This window comes from Ostrea edulis, chromosome 9 (genome assembly GCF_947568905.1).
Source record: "Ostrea edulis chromosome 9, xbOstEdul1.1, whole genome shotgun sequence".
In the NCBI taxonomy this organism is placed as follows: Eukaryota; Metazoa; Mollusca; class Bivalvia; order Ostreida; family Ostreidae; genus Ostrea; species Ostrea edulis.
Genome location: NC_079172.1, coordinates 26,973,595 through 26,991,479, shown reverse-complemented (window position 1 = coordinate 26,991,479; position 17,885 = coordinate 26,973,595). Strand labels below are relative to the sequence as shown.

General features: G+C 37.4%; 2 protein-coding genes across 2 annotated transcripts in view; both read right to left on the bottom strand.

The window, feature by feature from the left end:
* Positions 1–819: 819 nt before the first annotated feature.
* LOC125659213 (leucine-rich repeat and immunoglobulin-like domain-containing nogo receptor-interacting protein 2) lies at positions 820–5,117 on the bottom strand. The gene is made up of 3 exons (XM_056149997.1): positions 4,031–5,117; positions 3,449–3,920; positions 820–2,298 (listed from the first exon to the last, which is right to left on the bottom strand). Exons 2-3 carry the CDS (start codon positions 3,449–3,451, stop codon positions 940–942), a joined length of 1,362 nt encoding a protein of 453 aa, XP_056005972.1. The 5' UTR covers positions 3,452–3,920; positions 4,031–5,117; the 3' UTR covers positions 820–939.
* A 4,605-nt stretch (positions 5,118–9,722) lies between these two features.
* LOC125658076 (uncharacterized) overlaps positions 9,723–17,885 on the bottom strand; it is an 8,659-nt gene continuing 496 nt past the window's right edge. The window contains exons 1-5 of the mRNA XM_048889161.2: positions 17,559–17,885; positions 14,940–16,376; positions 13,326–13,476; positions 12,980–13,109; positions 9,723–10,819 (exon numbers count right to left, since the gene is read on the bottom strand). The exon at positions 17,559–17,885 is cut by the window's right edge and continues 496 nt beyond it. Of these exons, the coding sequence (XP_048745118.2) occupies positions 10,119–10,819; positions 12,980–13,109; positions 13,326–13,476; positions 14,940–16,360 (2,403 nt within the window). The 5' untranslated portion in view covers positions 16,361–16,376; positions 17,559–17,885 and the 3' untranslated portion in view covers positions 9,723–10,118. The remainder of the gene's footprint in view (positions 10,820–12,979; positions 13,110–13,325; positions 13,477–14,939; positions 16,377–17,558) is intronic.

Below are 17,885 nucleotides of genomic sequence, written 5' to 3'. Positions count from 1 at the left end.
AATTACATGTACTTTCATTGGGAAAACTTACATTTTTTCCCAAAACCCTTAATATTTGCATCATTTTCTTAATGTCACCTTATTAAAAATTACAGAAAATAGTAAAAATAACTACATCGGAGATACATTTCAAGCCCTGTAAAATCTAGGAGCTTCCGGGGGCTTCGCCCTCTGGGCCCCCATCTTCCAAGAAACATGAGACTCACAAGTATTTGCATTGTAAACGACTCGCCCAAGACGGAGGGGCGGGTGTACAAGAACGACAAGCCATGTAATCAGTATTACCTGCATGTTCTGCCGACGTCAGAAAACGTATTTGAAAAAAATTCCGAGGATTTTAAAGTCGATCAAAGTTGCGAACATTAACTAAAGCTGTAAGGCTAACTTAATTTAGGAAGAAGCAAACAAAGGAACACAACTCTGACGATGTTTAAATTCTTTTGTCGACATTCTTTAGCTACATGTCGGACACAAAGTTTAATGACAAAATTTTACGTCCCAGCTGAGAATATTTTTTACTCATATAGAGACGTCATCAGCTTTAGGTAAAGTGCAGGACATTTTTACTTAAGCATGGCGATCAGTTACGATCATGACAGTGAATGTTCTTTGAAAGACCCGCAACTTTCACTTTATAATGGTGGGCGTTAGGCGAGGGAACAGTTACTGCCTATGTTAAACGTCTTGGGTTTGACGCGGTGTCGGGATTGAGAATCAGACCCAGCACCTCCCGATTGAGAAGCGAGGACCCTGAGCACTAGGCCGCTGCGACAGGTTTACATAATAAATGGCTAAACAATCTACAAAAACTACACATCGTACATGTATGTAAAATTTTATTTCTCTAGAAAGCTAAAAAGCACATTCACACTTGTTTGTTCAATAACATTGGGGGAATTAAAACATTCGTGAATTTGTTCACCATTTACAAACAGAATGTTAATAATCTGGACATTTGGGAATAAATTGATCAAGATACTGCACAACTTCCCGATCTATTGTTTCACAACTTCCCTTCGTATGCAACAGTGTCTTGGAATTACTGACAAACTTTTGGAACCAGATGAGGTCGCATGTGCAATCGATTTTATTATTTGTTAAATCAAGATTTCGCAAGTTTGGAACGTTCTTGATAGCAAGTGGAATAGTAGGTAATTCGGTGTTGCTGAAGTCTATTATTTCGAGAGACGTCAAATTCAGCGCGTATTCAGATATGTATTGCAGAGGATTGTCGGAGAAGGATAAGTTCCGAAGGTTATACAGGCCATCCAAGTCGTATCGTTCGATGCTGTTTATGTTGTTATTAGATAAATCTATCCTGGTTAATTGGTTGAGGGTATTTCCTGTTAATGCACCTGGAACTCGGTCCAAGTTACAATCCCGAAGACTAAGTTCTGTTATTTTTGTCCCATGGAGAAGAGTAACAGCGTCGTCACTGATGTAGTAGAAACTGTTCCCGTCCAAGGAAACGCTTCTAAGATTTGGAAGGAGGTGTAAAATGGGAGGAAACTTTGTGAGAAGATCGCTATTTAAACTAAGTTTTTCTAGGGCGTCCAAACCAGTGAATGAGTTTGTCAGAATACCATAGTCATGGAACAGATTGTTGTCAAGATGGAGCTCTCTAAGACTTCGTAATCCTGTGAGAATTGGTGTCGTAGGCAACTTTGTGTTCCGAATGGTAAGACTTTGAAGGCGATTCCTGAAACCATCCATGAAATATGGAGGGATGTATTGTATGTTTCCTCCATTCAAGTCGAGGGTTTCAAGTGCCTGGAAATGGTTTGTGGATGTTGGCCAAGTAACGATCATGTCGTGTCCGAAATGGAATTCTTTGAGCTTGCTGCCAAGATGCCGCATGATATCGTTTTTGAACCCAGTATATGCATTGGGAGGGATGGGGTTATCAGTGACGTCTAAGTTCTCTAAAGCATTGAGATCATGTAATGCGGCTGGCACTTCGGTCAGTTGGTTACTTGCCAGATTGAGGCTGGTGATGTTTGCAATGGTAGAAAATGCATGACGATCAATGCTGGTTAAATGGTTGTCACTGAGGTCAAGGTCGCGAAGTTGAGGTAAGCCTGGGAATGCATGACTTCTAATGGTTCCAATGGTATTGTTGCTCAGATCCAGCCGCTGATAAGTGGAGAACGTATTATGTGGAATATGAGGCATAGTTGTAAGACCAATACCACGGCAGTTGATTGTTTGTCCTGAGCACACGCATTTAGTGCAACTCAACGTGACAGCCGCAGACTCAACTTGTGAGAGTAGTACCGCAGCTAACGTCAGCCACAGTAACTGTAATGGAAAAAATGGAAATGAGAATTTAGGATTATATAGGAAGGAAATTGTTTGATAGTATGAAAATCATAAAAAATATCTTTGTTGTTACTTTCTGTCTCAGTCAATAATTTGTCACCCATACAGAGACCTCGACGACTTTAGGAATGAATGTCGACACTGATGTTGTTACTTAGATGAGAAAGTACGTGATGAAAACAACACTGTCATCTCTGGTTTGTGCATGCGCAAGGATATAAACGACAATGCACATAATATTATTATTATAGTTTTGTAAGGCTTCTAGTATATCCGAAAGATACACGAGCTTCAAACAAACAATCAAATAACAAAATATAATCCCGGGTGATTGGTAAAGAAATAGTCGCAACATATGTTAAATGTTTAAATTTTAATAGGGCGCCGGGATTGAAAATCGAACCCGCGACCTTTTATTGATATAGATATAAAACTTTGTTTTTCATTACATTTTTCATCGTTACGATGAAGTTTGTATATTAAAAAAAATGAAATGAAGGACTGGTTTTAAATCAGTCCAATTAAGATCCGCCCCCTGAATTCTTTTGACCCTCGTACTTGTCTGGTACAGGGTGGATTTTAGTAGTTACTGATTTATCGTGTCTCACGATTTGATGCAAAATACAAAATAAGCTCTTAAAATTTGTTGATGGTTTCAATTTATGGCCAAGTCGGTGTTAAATTGAGCATTATAATGACTTCTATTATTTAAAGAATTTTTCACATTGTAGCTTCAGAAACTACAATTGCAATCTCGCCTGTCTATGACGTCATATAAGCTTGGTGATCTTGTTCTCAGCTGTAGTAAGTAATTCAGAAGGAAGACAATGGAATTCGTGAATTTTGTGAAAATGGATCAAACCCAAACCCTTCTGGTACTTGTAACCTACGTACATGTATACTACCGTTTATAATCCAGATTTAGTTTGAAATTAAACAAAAATATTGCGTGGTTTTAAACGTCACCCGAAGAGGGACAGTATTGTTCAATTTGTAACCCACAAGACTTATTATGTACAAATTAAATTGCATCTTTCATTAAATAAATTATGAAATATGTAATTATTCATAACCGCCTCCCCGTCCAAAAAAAAAAAAAAAAAAAAAAGAAAAGAAAGAATAACCTTACCATTTTGATTTTTATATTCCTTTGCCGTTACTGTTGAGGATCCCTTCTGCACTATGTTTTGGTAGTAGGAATATCAAAGCCTGGGTGATCTCTCTATTCCTATCTATTTAAATGTGGTTTATCAGTCGGACCTCTCCGGATTTATGCCCAAAGTTGTAATTTATCTTTTACCGGTACGTCTAAAATTGTTATCTTTAAACAAAAAAAAATTGTTAAAATCAAGACAACGTAATAATTTTCTACTTCTAAAAGTCCAGAGTCTGGAGAAAAATATGTATCTTATCTCTGTCATAGCAGGACTTCATCTTAACATATCTCTGTTGTCCAGAATGTGTTCCAATCACCGACAACCAGGAAGTGAAACTGATATCAATGTCAGAAAAGAGTGTAGAAATAGAGCGACTCCTTGGATTAGCCCAGCGATAAGGTAGAATCAACAACCCGTTTTCAGGAATTATAAACCTCCTAGTACCTATTGATAATTATAATCATATGTTAATGTAATGCAAAATGCAATTCACGGCAGATTGAACTCGGTTACACTATGCATTCTCGTGTCCACGAGACGTCAATTATACATACCCCGATTAGCACGTGCACAGATACACACAGCATTTCATGTATCTCAAACCCCTTTTTCTAAAAGAGTAGCCCAATATTGAATTTCGTTTCTCATATCCCATAAAGGTAACGATGCACGCAACATGGCAGTGTAGTTACAGTTGGCTGAAAACACTCGAAACGCTGTGGCAAGAGCTCTAAATGTCTACAAAAGCACGATATGTCGTCTCTACAATCGCCATAGACTGACTGATACAATTGCTGACCGCCCTCAAACTGGCCGAAGCCTCGTCAGGATCTTTAATGAGATTGCAACACATGCGCGACCGGTTTAGAAATGCACAAAAACTATAAACAAGACGCCAGGGACACATACGCCGAGGTGCTCTACTGAGGCGAACCGGCTCCTATGGCATCACACCGCGCCGCTTTGCAGAAGAAGTGTCCCTTATTCATCATGGGCGTGACGTCAGACTTCATGGATGTGACGACACTACCCAAATGTGTTTCCTATCCAAATAGGACACAATGTACTCTTTCCTGATGGGCGTCGGCGTGTTTTACTAACGTTGCGGTGAACGTTATACTAGTAAATGCATGATGGGATGTGAAAAATGTGGTGGGGGTTGTATGATGGTGTGGAGAGGGATATGCAATAGCCGTAAAATCCGCTTGTTCATCATTGTTTGACAGCTCAATTTTACATTGACACTGATTTGCAACTTAGGCACCGTCGTGCCATTTGTCCACCAGCGTATAAACTTAACTCTCAACAAGAAAATGCCTGTTGGCATGTGGCGCGACTTGCCATGGTCTGTCTTTACCAAATGAATGTCCACACATTACTTTAGTCCCCATAAAGTCTCGATATCTCACAATTGAAGCATATATGGGACAAACGAATGCGCCTAAATCCACAAGAGGCTCTACCCACTTTGCGTCAGAACATTCTTATAGTACAAATAAATCGTGTATTGATTGATTGGTTGAATATTGTTTAACGTCCAGCAACTCTATGCATTGAATAACTCATAGAAACAAATGCCAATAAGGATATATTCGTTACTGAAAAAAAATTTAATAGCTACCACCTCTTTATGTCTAACACCTTTTAGTATGTTGTACAGCGCTTTAGAGTATTTTTAGATAAGGCGCTATATAAGTGTACTTTTATTATTTATTATTATCCTTGACAGTTTTGTTTGCCACAGTGATGATGGCTAACTCAACTTCTTGTCTTTTAAACAATATTTTATTCACACAATGAATGGGATTGGGCAGCGACACCGCCTATTTTAGCCAGGTTCCTAACTCTAACTTAACTGTGTTACATATATTCAATAGAATACCAGGTAGATCTGTATCTTCCATTTGTTGTAAAAATTAAATGATATATTTGAATGAACTAAAACTATGGATCTATGTTTTATACTATAAACTTTTATTCGCGGCTACTTTATTTCGAGATTCACCTGTGGTAAACTTGTTCGCGATGAGAAATATTCGCGACGATGAAGTTATCGCTAATTTTCGCGCACGCGAATTAAATAGGTTCACAGTACTTGTATCTACTATAAAATTGTACAGAGTTTCAATTTGAGACAAAATATAAAAGTGAGAGAGAAATGAGGCATTATTGCATTTGTAATTAACAAGTAAGAATTATTAACACACGCTCTGGATAAAAAGTTTACAGTAATTAATATTTGAGAGGTGTAAACAGGTATAAATTATCAGGGAAAAATTGGATTAAAAATATGTGTGAATTCAAGAGATGATGCATCACATCATTAACAAGAAGTGAAAAAAATCAGAAGATGAAACATTAATATGATTTGCAGGAGTTAAACAATTAATCAGAAGATGAAACATTAATATGATTTGCAGGAGTTAAACAATTAATCAGAAGATGAAACATTAATATGATTTGCAGGAGTTAAACAATTAATGGGATGAAATATTAATGAAAATTGTTTGCAGGATTTGAGGAAAATTATTTCAGGAGTTGATGTGCTTTTTCATTTGCAAGAGATGAACAAATACAAGAGTTGCCACAATCTATAATAATTATGAAATTAAGAGATGAACAATTCAAACGATGGCAATATTCAAGTATTTGAAGGCTTTAAGAGAGGATATGTGTAATTTTTTAAACATTTTGAGCAGCATTGGTTTTGACAATATGCAGTTAATATTTAGGTCACCTGAATGAACTCAGATGTTCTATTGTTATTGGTCACGGTCCGCCGCCGTCCGTTAACACTTGAACAGTTTGAACTTCTTTTTGATAACTACCATGCTAATTCTTTTCAGATTTGGTATGAAGCATATCTGGGACAAGTGAGACATAAATTTGAAATTTCAGGACTGCTGCACTCCTTGGGCCTTAGAGATGGGGATCAAAACTTCCAAAACATTTACCAGTTTTCAAAAATCTTCCTTACCATTCCGCACATGTATATGCATAGGGATGTAGAGCAGAAACCTCTACCAAAATTGTAAATTCCATGATCCCCGGGGTAGAGCTCGAGGTTCTGACTCAAGGGCAGGACCATACTTGGTATATTATTTATACTGTCTGACGTCTCGCATGGCGATTCCTAGACCGTTCTTTGCATACTGATTTTGACTACGGATAACTCCGTTTACCTGATCAAAATATAAGGCTCACGGCGAGTGTGACCGGTCGACAGGGGATGCTTACTCCACCTAGGCATCAGATCCTACCTCTGGTATATCAACAGGCCCGTGTTTGCCCAACTCTCTTTATTGTATTGCTTATAGGAGTTATAAGATTGATCACTGTTTGTTATCTTCACCTTTCATGAGAAAACGACTGGACAAAATGTCTTTGAAAAAGCGGAAATTGGACATACCTTACGAACGGAAGTGAATTTTGAAGAAGTATTTGACGTTACTCTAGAGATGGATAAAGTCAATTATATATGTGAAATAATGATTTATAAGCGAGATATATGAGGACAAATAATGACCAATTTTTCCAAGTTTTTCTATAAAAACCGGAAGTTGCAGTATTGACGTCCGGTAAGTCTAGCATTTTCTGAAACTTCCAAACAGACCTAATTATTCCTCGGAAGTTTGTTTCAAAAGCATAAATTTGAAATTTGACATTTCTTTTGTTGACTTCTGGGTGGATCTGTATGTGTTTATAGATACATGTATAACTCGGAAAAAGGTAGGACTGCTTTGATTTTTGGTATCGCACCTATAAATATGGGGACTGCACTGATCTGGCCCACTTCAGATACTTCAGACTTCCAGTTTACATTTTAAGTCTAATTTACATGATCGTGGAGGGGGGGGGGGGGGGGGGGCTCCGTGGCCGAGTGGTTAGAGCATCGCGCTCAAAATCATACGGCATCTCACCTCTGGTCGGCGCGGGTTCGAATCCCGCTCGCGCGGGTAAGTGAGAAATTTTCCCAGTTTTCTTTCGGAAGGTCGGTGGTCTCTTCCCAGGTACATTGTAACTGGGTTCTCTCTTCCACCAATAAAAACTGGGCGCCACCAGATCACTGAAACATTTGTGGCAGAAAACAGCAAAATAATCATCAATCATTCTATCATCGTACTTCAAGGGGTGTTGTGGACAAGCATTGCAGCGTTTTCTATGCATCACCAGAAGCAGCGATACATTAAAGATGGCAGAAAGTATTGAGGAATTGACTGAAACCAAAAGTGTGTGTTCTAATTTTTGATGAACCACACTGTATTTTATCATGGTAATTTATTTCCCCTACATTTATTTTCATGTGAAGGAGAAACTTCAAACGGACTGTGCTACAACATATACCAGAAAAGGTATAAATCAAATGTGCATTCTAATAAATTTCTCAAATAAACAGCATCAAAATGTATGACTTTTCAACACTTCACACGACCATTCCTCACGATAAATTAAAGACGAGACCTTTTGACATCAAAGGCAGTTGCTTCTTCAATAAAAATCGAAAAGGAAATATTCGTATCTAGTGAGCACACATCCAGAAAATTACATTGTTAAACACCACTCTTGACTCTGATTCCACGCACAAGTACTCTGAAGTTGAAATAAGAAATATGCTGGAGTTCCTCATTGACAATATCCTTATAGTCTTTGGTGATCAAGTCTTCCAACAATCTGTTGGAATTCTCATGGGCTTGATTTACGAATTGTCCTCCTTTGTTAACTGACCTGTTTTTATAGTCTTATGAAGCAGAATTTATTCGAAAACTTCTACGCGAGAAGAAAAAATTTCTTGCTATGGACTTCAACTGGACATTTAGACATATCGACGACGTTTTATCTTTTAACAATAATCATTTCATTCAAATATAGATTCGATATATCCCCGAAAACTCGGAAATAAAATACACCATGGAGTCCTTCACATCTGCTTCGTACATAAATATTTTATCAAAAATGAATATTAATGGCAAACTAACAACTCAACTTTATGACCAACAGGATAAATTCAGCTTCTCCATCGTCAACTTTTTATGATATGTAGCAATATTCCATTATCACCTGCATATGGTGTTTATATTTCTCAATTGATTCGACAGTAAAGAGCTTGTTTTGCGTATGATAAGTTTTTAAATCGATGCAGGCAACTGACAATCTAGTTGATGTTACAGGGGTTTCAACAGTCTCGCTTAAAGTTAGATTTTCGCAAATTGTATGGTTGTTATAATGATCTAGTTTGCCAATACAACCTATCATTGGGTCAAATGCTGTCTGACGTGTTTCAGACAGTCCGTTCCTGGCACACCGATTTTGACTACAAATAACTACGTTTACCTGATCAAGACATTGGGATAACAGTGAGTGTGACCGGTCAACAGGGGATGATTACTTCTCCTAGGCACCTGATCCCACCTCTGGTGTGTACAGGTGTCCGTGTTTGCTCACCTCTTTATTTGGTATTCCTTGAAGGAGTTATGAGATGGATCACTGTTCGTTATCTCCACCTTTCACCAGAATATCAACAGATGTCAGGATTACAGAGCATAATCACCACTTATTAGTAAGAACCACAAGAAAGATCCAGGAGGATATTATGAGACTGTTGACTTTCAAACAGAAACTAGGAAAGTTGTTGCAGTCCTGCCAGATAGGTACCAAAAAGCTTATAGCATTATTTTCTTTAGTTTTGGGGAATATGATTGAAACATTCTAAGATATATTAAATGTTCTATATTATTGCTATTATCCATGAAAGAATAATCGAATAAAATCGATGTAGAATCCTTTTAGAGTGTGGCTTTCATCCAATCAAAACACTTTCCATACAAAAGATGCAAGATTGATGTAGCGGAGAGAAACTGTTCTAGCTTAGTTGATGTACACAACAATAACTCTTACTATACCGATATAGCCGGAAACGAAGTGAAGATCACGTGACGTAAATGTATGATACACAGTCTCATTGGTTACTGATAATCACAAATGAAAAAATAACTGTGCCAAAACTGAAAATCAATTGGTTTGTGATGAAAATATTATGCATGAAAACATGCGATTAAAGAGTACATATTAATGATCATTGAAAATGTTATCTTACCATAATATTTCATAATATAGCGTATGGATTTTAAACCGTAAAAAATAACGGCGCTACTCTAAACCTGTGCACAATATTGTTTTAACCCACCCTGTCACTCACACAGAATCAGATATTGCAACATAACATCAAAGGAAAATGAAGTACAAGTAGATGTCACCAATTATTTTTATCATTTTATTCTACCTCATACTATAGCTCCATCCATTAGAGGAAATATCATGTATTACTACCGTTCAACATCAGGTAGTCTCGGATTTATATTTCGATCCTCTCTTTATGAAAGTAAATACATTTGCGACCGGATTAAAGATTGGGACAGTTGTCATTGCTTTCATATACAGTACATAGCAAATTAATAACCAGTCTCTATATTACCAATATCGAACCTCTAACATGACCGAAATATTTTGCTATCATCAATGACTGAACGCCTAGTTCAGTCACTTAGAATTGTTCACGATACAGAAAGTCGTTGAATATACATGATGAATACTATGTCATTGTCTCTAAATATCTCTAGCGAATCATTTTCCACCACGAATGCCTCAATCACCGCCTCCGCCTCCTCCACCACTTCCACATCCTCCACCACCGCCTCCACCTCCTCCACACCCTCCGCCTCCTCCACATCCTCCTCCACCACCTCCGCATCCTCCACCACAGCCTCCACCACACCCTCCACAACCACCACCATTATCACCACATCCGCCATCTCCACCTCCACCATCTCCACCTCCACCAAAATCGCCTCCATCTGAATCTATTATACATTGATTTTGATCGAATCCTATCCCTGTAGCCGATACGATTCCTCCACCTGCACATCCTGCACAACCACCTGTGCCATAAGTATGATAAATATAGTGATTAGATGGCGTCAAAAGCAGAAGACCGGCTGCCATCATAAATGACATGTCTTCGTCCGGAAATCTTTCAACTCTTCGCCGACCCCTCTTCGTGACTTTAAGTTTTAGGGAATCTCCGGGTCTCCAGTTTGAGGGACGTGGTACACATAGGACGTGAAGGAGGGACACAGAAAATGATAAAGCAACATACTGGAGAACCTGACCAGCGGCCATCTTGCTGCAACCTAACACACCTCTTGTGAAGTCTATTTTCAAACCTTGATATTCCAGGGAATAATCTTGAGAAAATCGGACTTCCTCTTCATGTAGAGGGCCTTTATGATCAATTCGGTATATTTTGATTTTGAGATGACCTGGACTTCCACGAACTCCTCGTTTACCTTTGAAATTGAATTATAATGGAAGCACATGTAAATGACAATTCATATTTTATGGTTTTCTTAGCGAAGATTCTCAAAAGTCAATGTACATCAGCAAGAGGCCCATGGGCCACATCGTTCACCTGAGCAGCAGTTCTTAGCAATAGACAAGCTTGAGCATAATTATCATTATACAAGCAGCTTGGTTCAGAAAAAAAAACTTTTCGAAGTTAACGACTAAAACTTCATTAATTATCAAACTTAATTGTGAAGCTAAAAATTAACAAATTCATTAATCATCATATGCCCTTTTGAAAGGGTAGACCTTTCATATTAGCACATTTCATTTAAGGATGCATTGTGACCAGTTTGGTTCCCTATACATTCGTATGTAAAACTTTGATCCCTTATTGTGGTCCCACCCTAATCCCAGGGGTCATGATTTTTACAAACTTGAATCTCCACTTTGTCAGGAAGCGTTCTTATAAATTCAGCTTTTTTGACAAAGTGCTTCTTGAGAAGGGTTTTAAATGACTCAACCTCATTTTGTGATCATCTCCCCTTTGAAGGGGGCATGGCCCTTCATTTGAACAAACGTGGATTCCCTTCACCTCGGTATGATTTGCGTTAAGTTTGATTGAAATTGGCCCAGTGGTTCTGGAGATATTCCTATACATCTGCACGTAAAACTTTGATCCCCTATTGTAGCCCTACTCTACCCCCGTGGGCCATGGTTTAAACAAAATTGAATTTACTCAATATTAGGAGGCCTTCAGGTACTGTAAATCTCCACTCTTCTGGCCCGGTGGTTCTTGAGAAGAAAACTTTCAAAGATTGTTTTTGTTTTTGTTTTTGTTGTTGTTGTTTTTTTATACATATTTGCTTTGATAAGTTTGATCCCCTATTGTGGCCCCAACATAACCCAAAGGTTATTATTTTAACAAACTTGAATCTCCATTAAGCCAGGTAGCTTTCATGACAATTTAAGCTTTTCTGTCTCAGTGCTTCTTGAGAAGATTTTTAAATGACCCCACCCTACTTTTGCATTTTTGTGATTATCTCCCTTTCGAAGAGGGCAAGGCCCTTCATTAAACAAACTTGAATCCCTTTCACCCAAGGATGCTTTGTCCCAAGTTTGATTGAAATTGGCCCAGTGGTTCTGGAGAAGAAGATGGAAATGTGAAAAGTTTACGACAACGACGGACAATGGAAAATTTAGATCAGAAAAGCTCACTTGAGCCTTCAACAATTTAATTTAACTAAAATGTTTACTGAAATTACAAGATATCTTCATCATGGAAATTCAGTCCTGCGAATTTACCTGTGAAAATTGAAACAACTAAATGTTGAATTTTCAGTGCAACTAGAACGAGTCTAATGTTATTTGTCTAGATAAGCGCATACACCCCGTTTTTCTCTTAGATCATAACTACGCACATCGTAAGTTTAAATTTTATAAATAGATATCAATCCTTTGAAAAGAATAGTATATTTGCCCTGTAGAATTGGTTTCTTTTCTGTTCAACACTGTTCGTTATCTTCACCTTGCATGCTAAATCTGTGATGGAGATTACACTTGCAGTTCGGGGGGCGCAACTTTAAGAGTCAGTGGGTCTTGGGGCCGCTTTGAGACTCCTGAATTTTACAGATCATATAGGGCTTGAAATGTTTCCTATGTAATAATTTTTACTATTTTCTGTCATTTAAAGTAAGTTGAATTTATAAAAATGGCGCAATTTTTAAGGAATTTTTGACACAATGTAAGTTCTCCCAATAAACGTAATATAATAAATCAAAATATCTTGTCATTTCTTTCTCCGAAAGTGGAAGAAATTATTGCTTCTTTTATCGTCATTTATCTAAACTAAAGACCACAATTTACCTTATACATATACATGTATTTATACTCCTATAAGCAACACAAAAAAGCATCCCCTATCGACTGGTCATACCTGCCGTGAGCCCTATATCTTTATCAGGTAAAGGGAGTTATCCGTAGTCAAAATCAGTGTGTCAAAAACAGCCTAACAATAGGTATGAAACACGTATATCCACAATCACAGATAACATTAGTGGAGCAGAAAACAAAACAATTTTATATAGTTGCCACACTACTTCATATTTTTTAAGAAAGCGATTTATAATTGAACCATGCTACAATATTTAGAATCACAAGGGTACCTCTTCTTCCTGCTTGTCCTCGGACAAATCCGGACCACCTTCCTACAAGTATTAGAGAATCTCCCTCCTCAGTTTTGATAACTATCGCTCTCTCACCAGCTCCTGGGTTGAGCGTCAGATTCCCCGTTGTCTTTGTAAAATAACAAAATATTGAGAGAGATGAAGATTTACTTTGACGATTACACAAATATCACAAAATCGTTTAAACATTTCATAGTGTTTGTCAATTAAATGTAATAATATTAATCAAAAACAAAACTGATGAATACATTGATATTTGTTAATCCGAAGTTACAGGTAAATACAACAGAAAATACATAAGGAGAATTAACAGAAGAAAACAAACTTGATACGTCATTGGTAATTGATCAGAGCCGATCACGTGTGCAACTGCCACCATTTTGTCGTGGTAAAATACGTGTACAACTGACATCATAACACTGACACTGTGTATTACGCGGCACGTGAAAACTAAATTTCCAGTTTGGTCTCTCAACCTGTAATTAAATTAAAATAGTACAATATCCCACAATGTTTATCTTACAGATACATGCAAGGTGAAGATAACGAACAGTGATCAATCTCATAACTCCTACAAGCAATACAAAATAGATAGTTGGGCAAACACGGACCCCTGGACACACCAGAGGTGGGATCAGGTGCCTAGGAGGAGTAAGCATCCCCTGTTGACCGGTCACACCCGCCGTGAGCCCTATATCCTGATCAGGTAAACGGAGTTATCCGCAGTCAAAATCAGTGTGCCAAGAACGGCTTAACAATCGGTATGAAACACGTCAGACAGCATTTGACCCAATGCGAGGTTGTATTGACGAACTAGATCGTTATAACGACCATAGAATTTGCGAAATGCTGACTTCAATCGAGACTGTTTAAATTTTTCAAAGGTTTCACAGCTATAGCTTTGAAGATATCTTTATAACTACATGTATATGTTTAATACAATTAATGCCCCCCAATACTCTATATCAAGGCATGAAATGGTCCCAGAGGTAATGAATTGAATATTTAGCATACTAGATTGCTTTGACTCAAAGTTATTTCCCCAAAATCAAAAGCTCAAAAATTGCAATAATTTGTTAAAAATGATCTAAAGAAAAATGTCGGACGATGGTGCATTGTGCAAGCTGCCTATTAATGTATCAATTAAAGATGATGATGATAATAACCCAAAAATTAATTTTAAGATAAAAACAACCTCATTTTAAAGCAAATATTTTATGAATTGATGCATTTCAGACTATTGGCATCATCAATTTCAAAAATAAATTTAATGGTGTGTACAATCTCGGGTCACCATTATTCGAAAAACTGTGATTTTGGTTTGCACTGTCGCTCTTCGATACACAAAAATAGTGCCGTTAGTAACACACACACATTAGAGTTACCAATCTTACTTCACACCACACACTAGGATATAAAATGACAAGTCATGTAAATTTATAATGACGTTTTTTTGCCGTCTGCATATGTTTTGTTTCCGCAATCTGTGAGCAGAAAAGATTTTTTGAGGATTCAACCCTTCCGTCAAAGTTTGAAAACAATCTCCGAACGTGCTCCATCAATACAACCTATCATTGGGTCAAATGCTGTCTGGCGTGTTTCATACCGATTGTTAGACCGTTCTTGGCACACTGAATTTGACTCACGGCGTGTGTGACCAGTCGATAGGGGATGCTGACTCCTCCTAGGCACCTGATCCAACCTCTGGTGTGTCCAGGGGTCCGTGTTTGCCCAACTCTCTATTTTGTATTGCTTATAGGAATTATGAGATTGATCACTGTTCGTTATCTTTACCTTTCATTTATCTACAAATATCATGGGATTTGTTGATCTCGATTGTTTTTATTTGTGTCCAGTAATATTTACCTCCGTCTGTCCAACCGTATCTATTTTTCATATATTATAGGAATATAGATGATTAATATAGAGTATACCTTACCTATGCGAAGCCACCTGACAAATATTTTGTTCGTTGGAATTTTTCAAAGGAACTGGTCCCCATATTTCTTTGATATTCGTTGGCATATTTGCCTCTTCATAGATACAGGGCTCCAAATACAGCACAATGTCATCTCGAATGGGGCGTGTAATGGATCCCTTCACTAAACATTTTGCTGTTGGCAATACGCTCAATATCTGCATGTCTTTTTCAAATTCAAACGCACCGCCTTCTTGTAATTCAGGGCGATTGAGATAAAGTCCAAGTCTTTCTTGACATCCGCCTATCGGATTAGAACTTACACCAAATTTGCCAACTCTAGTTGAAAGTGTAAATGCAATGTTGAAATCGTATGGTCCATATGAAAATTTGATGTCTTGATTTGCCCACATCATTCTGCCCAGTTTACTCGTCAACTTTCGCATCAGCAGTCCGCTGTGTGAGAGGACATTGTTTTTGTAAATTTTCAATTTTATATTTTTGTCGCCAATTGCATTTGTTGTCGTTATGGCTATTTGTTGAATAGTGACAATGGCTCTTCTTCCGCATATTTTATCAATGTCCTGCTGTTGAAGACGATAAAGGTTACCTCTTGGAGAATCGCCTCGATACATGGCGCCAAATCTGGAAAATGATTCATTGTATTCCTCGCGCCACAATTTTCTTGTATTTTCATCAGACAACGAAAGTTTGGACTCTGGATTTCTATCGGTCACTGTGTCGTCATGGACAAGCACACGGCCAAGCAATGAGCAAGTAACTTTCGCATAATCAACTGGATGAAGTTGATGTGTGTGCCAAATGAAATCAATATCGTAACAAGGTACAAGGAAGTCGGAGGGATTTTTCATCTTCAGGTACAGAAACTTCTGGTACCTAGTCAATGCCTCCTGCAAAAATATAGTATCTCTGTAATGTGGAAGATGTATATTATAGAAAAAGTCCTGCTGTCGATGGATGGCTGCCAACAGATCATACGACATCTGTGATTTGTGAGACATTGAATCCTGGGGAACTTTCTCATTCTTTATTTCTTGGCTAAGCTCAAATGGTTCACTGGGATAATAACTTAGCCACATGGTCGTTGTCAATTCTCGTCCAGCCATCGAAGTTATCACCGAGTGATCAAGGACTCTTCCATATTGCGACTTGCAGTACTCGGCATACTTATGTGGAGCTAGCATGTGACAATGCCATACCCAGCCTATGTCAATTGGTGGATGTAAATATTCGGACTGAATGCTCTCGCCTTGGGAGGCGACCAGAGGAAGCCAAAAAATTTCGTAACGATGTATGGAATAACGAAGCACGTCATCATCTTTAAGGTAATCCAGATTTTGGACCTCAAGTAAAAAGTCATATTCAGCTTTTGATGCTTCAATGAGGTTCACACCAAAGGTTATACTCGTGTAGTCTGACATGCTAGTTGTATTTCATCTGTATTGAGAAATAGAAGGGGTCTTGATACAGATGCAACTAAATATTTCGAACACAGGATTATCAAAATGTACAATTTGAATATCGTGCATACATTGATAATACATTTACCAACTCCAAACACGAAATTATCAGGTAAGATTAGCAGAATTTAAAACAAAAACTTATATAGCTCGCACGAAATATATAGATTAAATGGTAAACGTAGAGAAAACATCATACATTGCCAGCTTTGCAATCAGGCTAGCAAACTTAATTCAAATCTGTTGAATCATTGACTCATTAGTAACCTATCTTGTAATCCTTGTAGTAACCATGTTAAACTACATAATTATATAGTTACCATTTTTCATAAAATGCTATGTTACCATGTACAAAGAGATATATTACACGCATATTGTTGTATGATATCAATGGTGGATATTTTAGTACTTAATTCCAAAACATTTGATACAGTACATTCCTTTATTGAAAGAAGTAAAGGATGCAGTATTCAATACTGTAGTGCAAAATGTATATACACATGTACTCACTCAATACTTTATTACATAGCTAAAAATTTTCTGAATCCAAACCATTGTACATGTACATGTATGTATTTGTGATGTACTTGAAATAAATGGCATTAAAATCAGTTAACACCAATTATCATCAAGTAAGGAACATGTGTATTATTTACAAAAATAATTAGAATCCCGAATCACTCATTAGACGGACAAATTTTGACGCCTTGTTGCATATCAGTCTAACCACCGAATGGCAATTTAACATGTTACTGTAATCTTAAAATATTTTTATTGTTTATTTTTCTTTCAGCTGGTGATATTTTCCGGATATACTAACCGCAAGGTTGAATGATATACATTGTACGAAATATATTTAAAGATCCTAGATGCATGAAGTCACGTATACAGATTTACTTTCAAAATGATCAATGGAGCAGAAATTTATAAACAACTGGCCGGGTCATAGTATACGCATTACATTCTTGATTCAATCTACATACTGATCTTTTTTCAAAGGAGGGAGAAATATTTGTTGATGTAACACAGAAAACATAATTTTTATCCATAACGTGCATGATATATCATATCACTGAAGTCATCAATTCATACATGTACCCCTGAATCCGGATTCAACCCAAATATTGTAATCTCACTAAAAGACATGCAATTTTCTAACCTGTTGATCTGTAATCCAAGTCAGATCGTCATCATATACACACGTAGGTCATCTAGAGTCTACCATCTATCGCTGTACGTTACATCGCAGTCACAGAGTTTGGAGAGCATGCACCCCGTAATAGTAAAGCACTACTGAATGGAAGACACACACACTCACGTGACAATGATATTACTAGCATAAGGCGCAATTTAGGGGAAAATATAAACATCGTAACAAAAGGGCCGGGATAAAAGGTCTTTTGAAAAGAATACATTTGAAGTGCATGCAGCATCGCAAGTTTTATTGTATCTTATTTTCAATGTTGTAGTATGAAAACATTAAGGT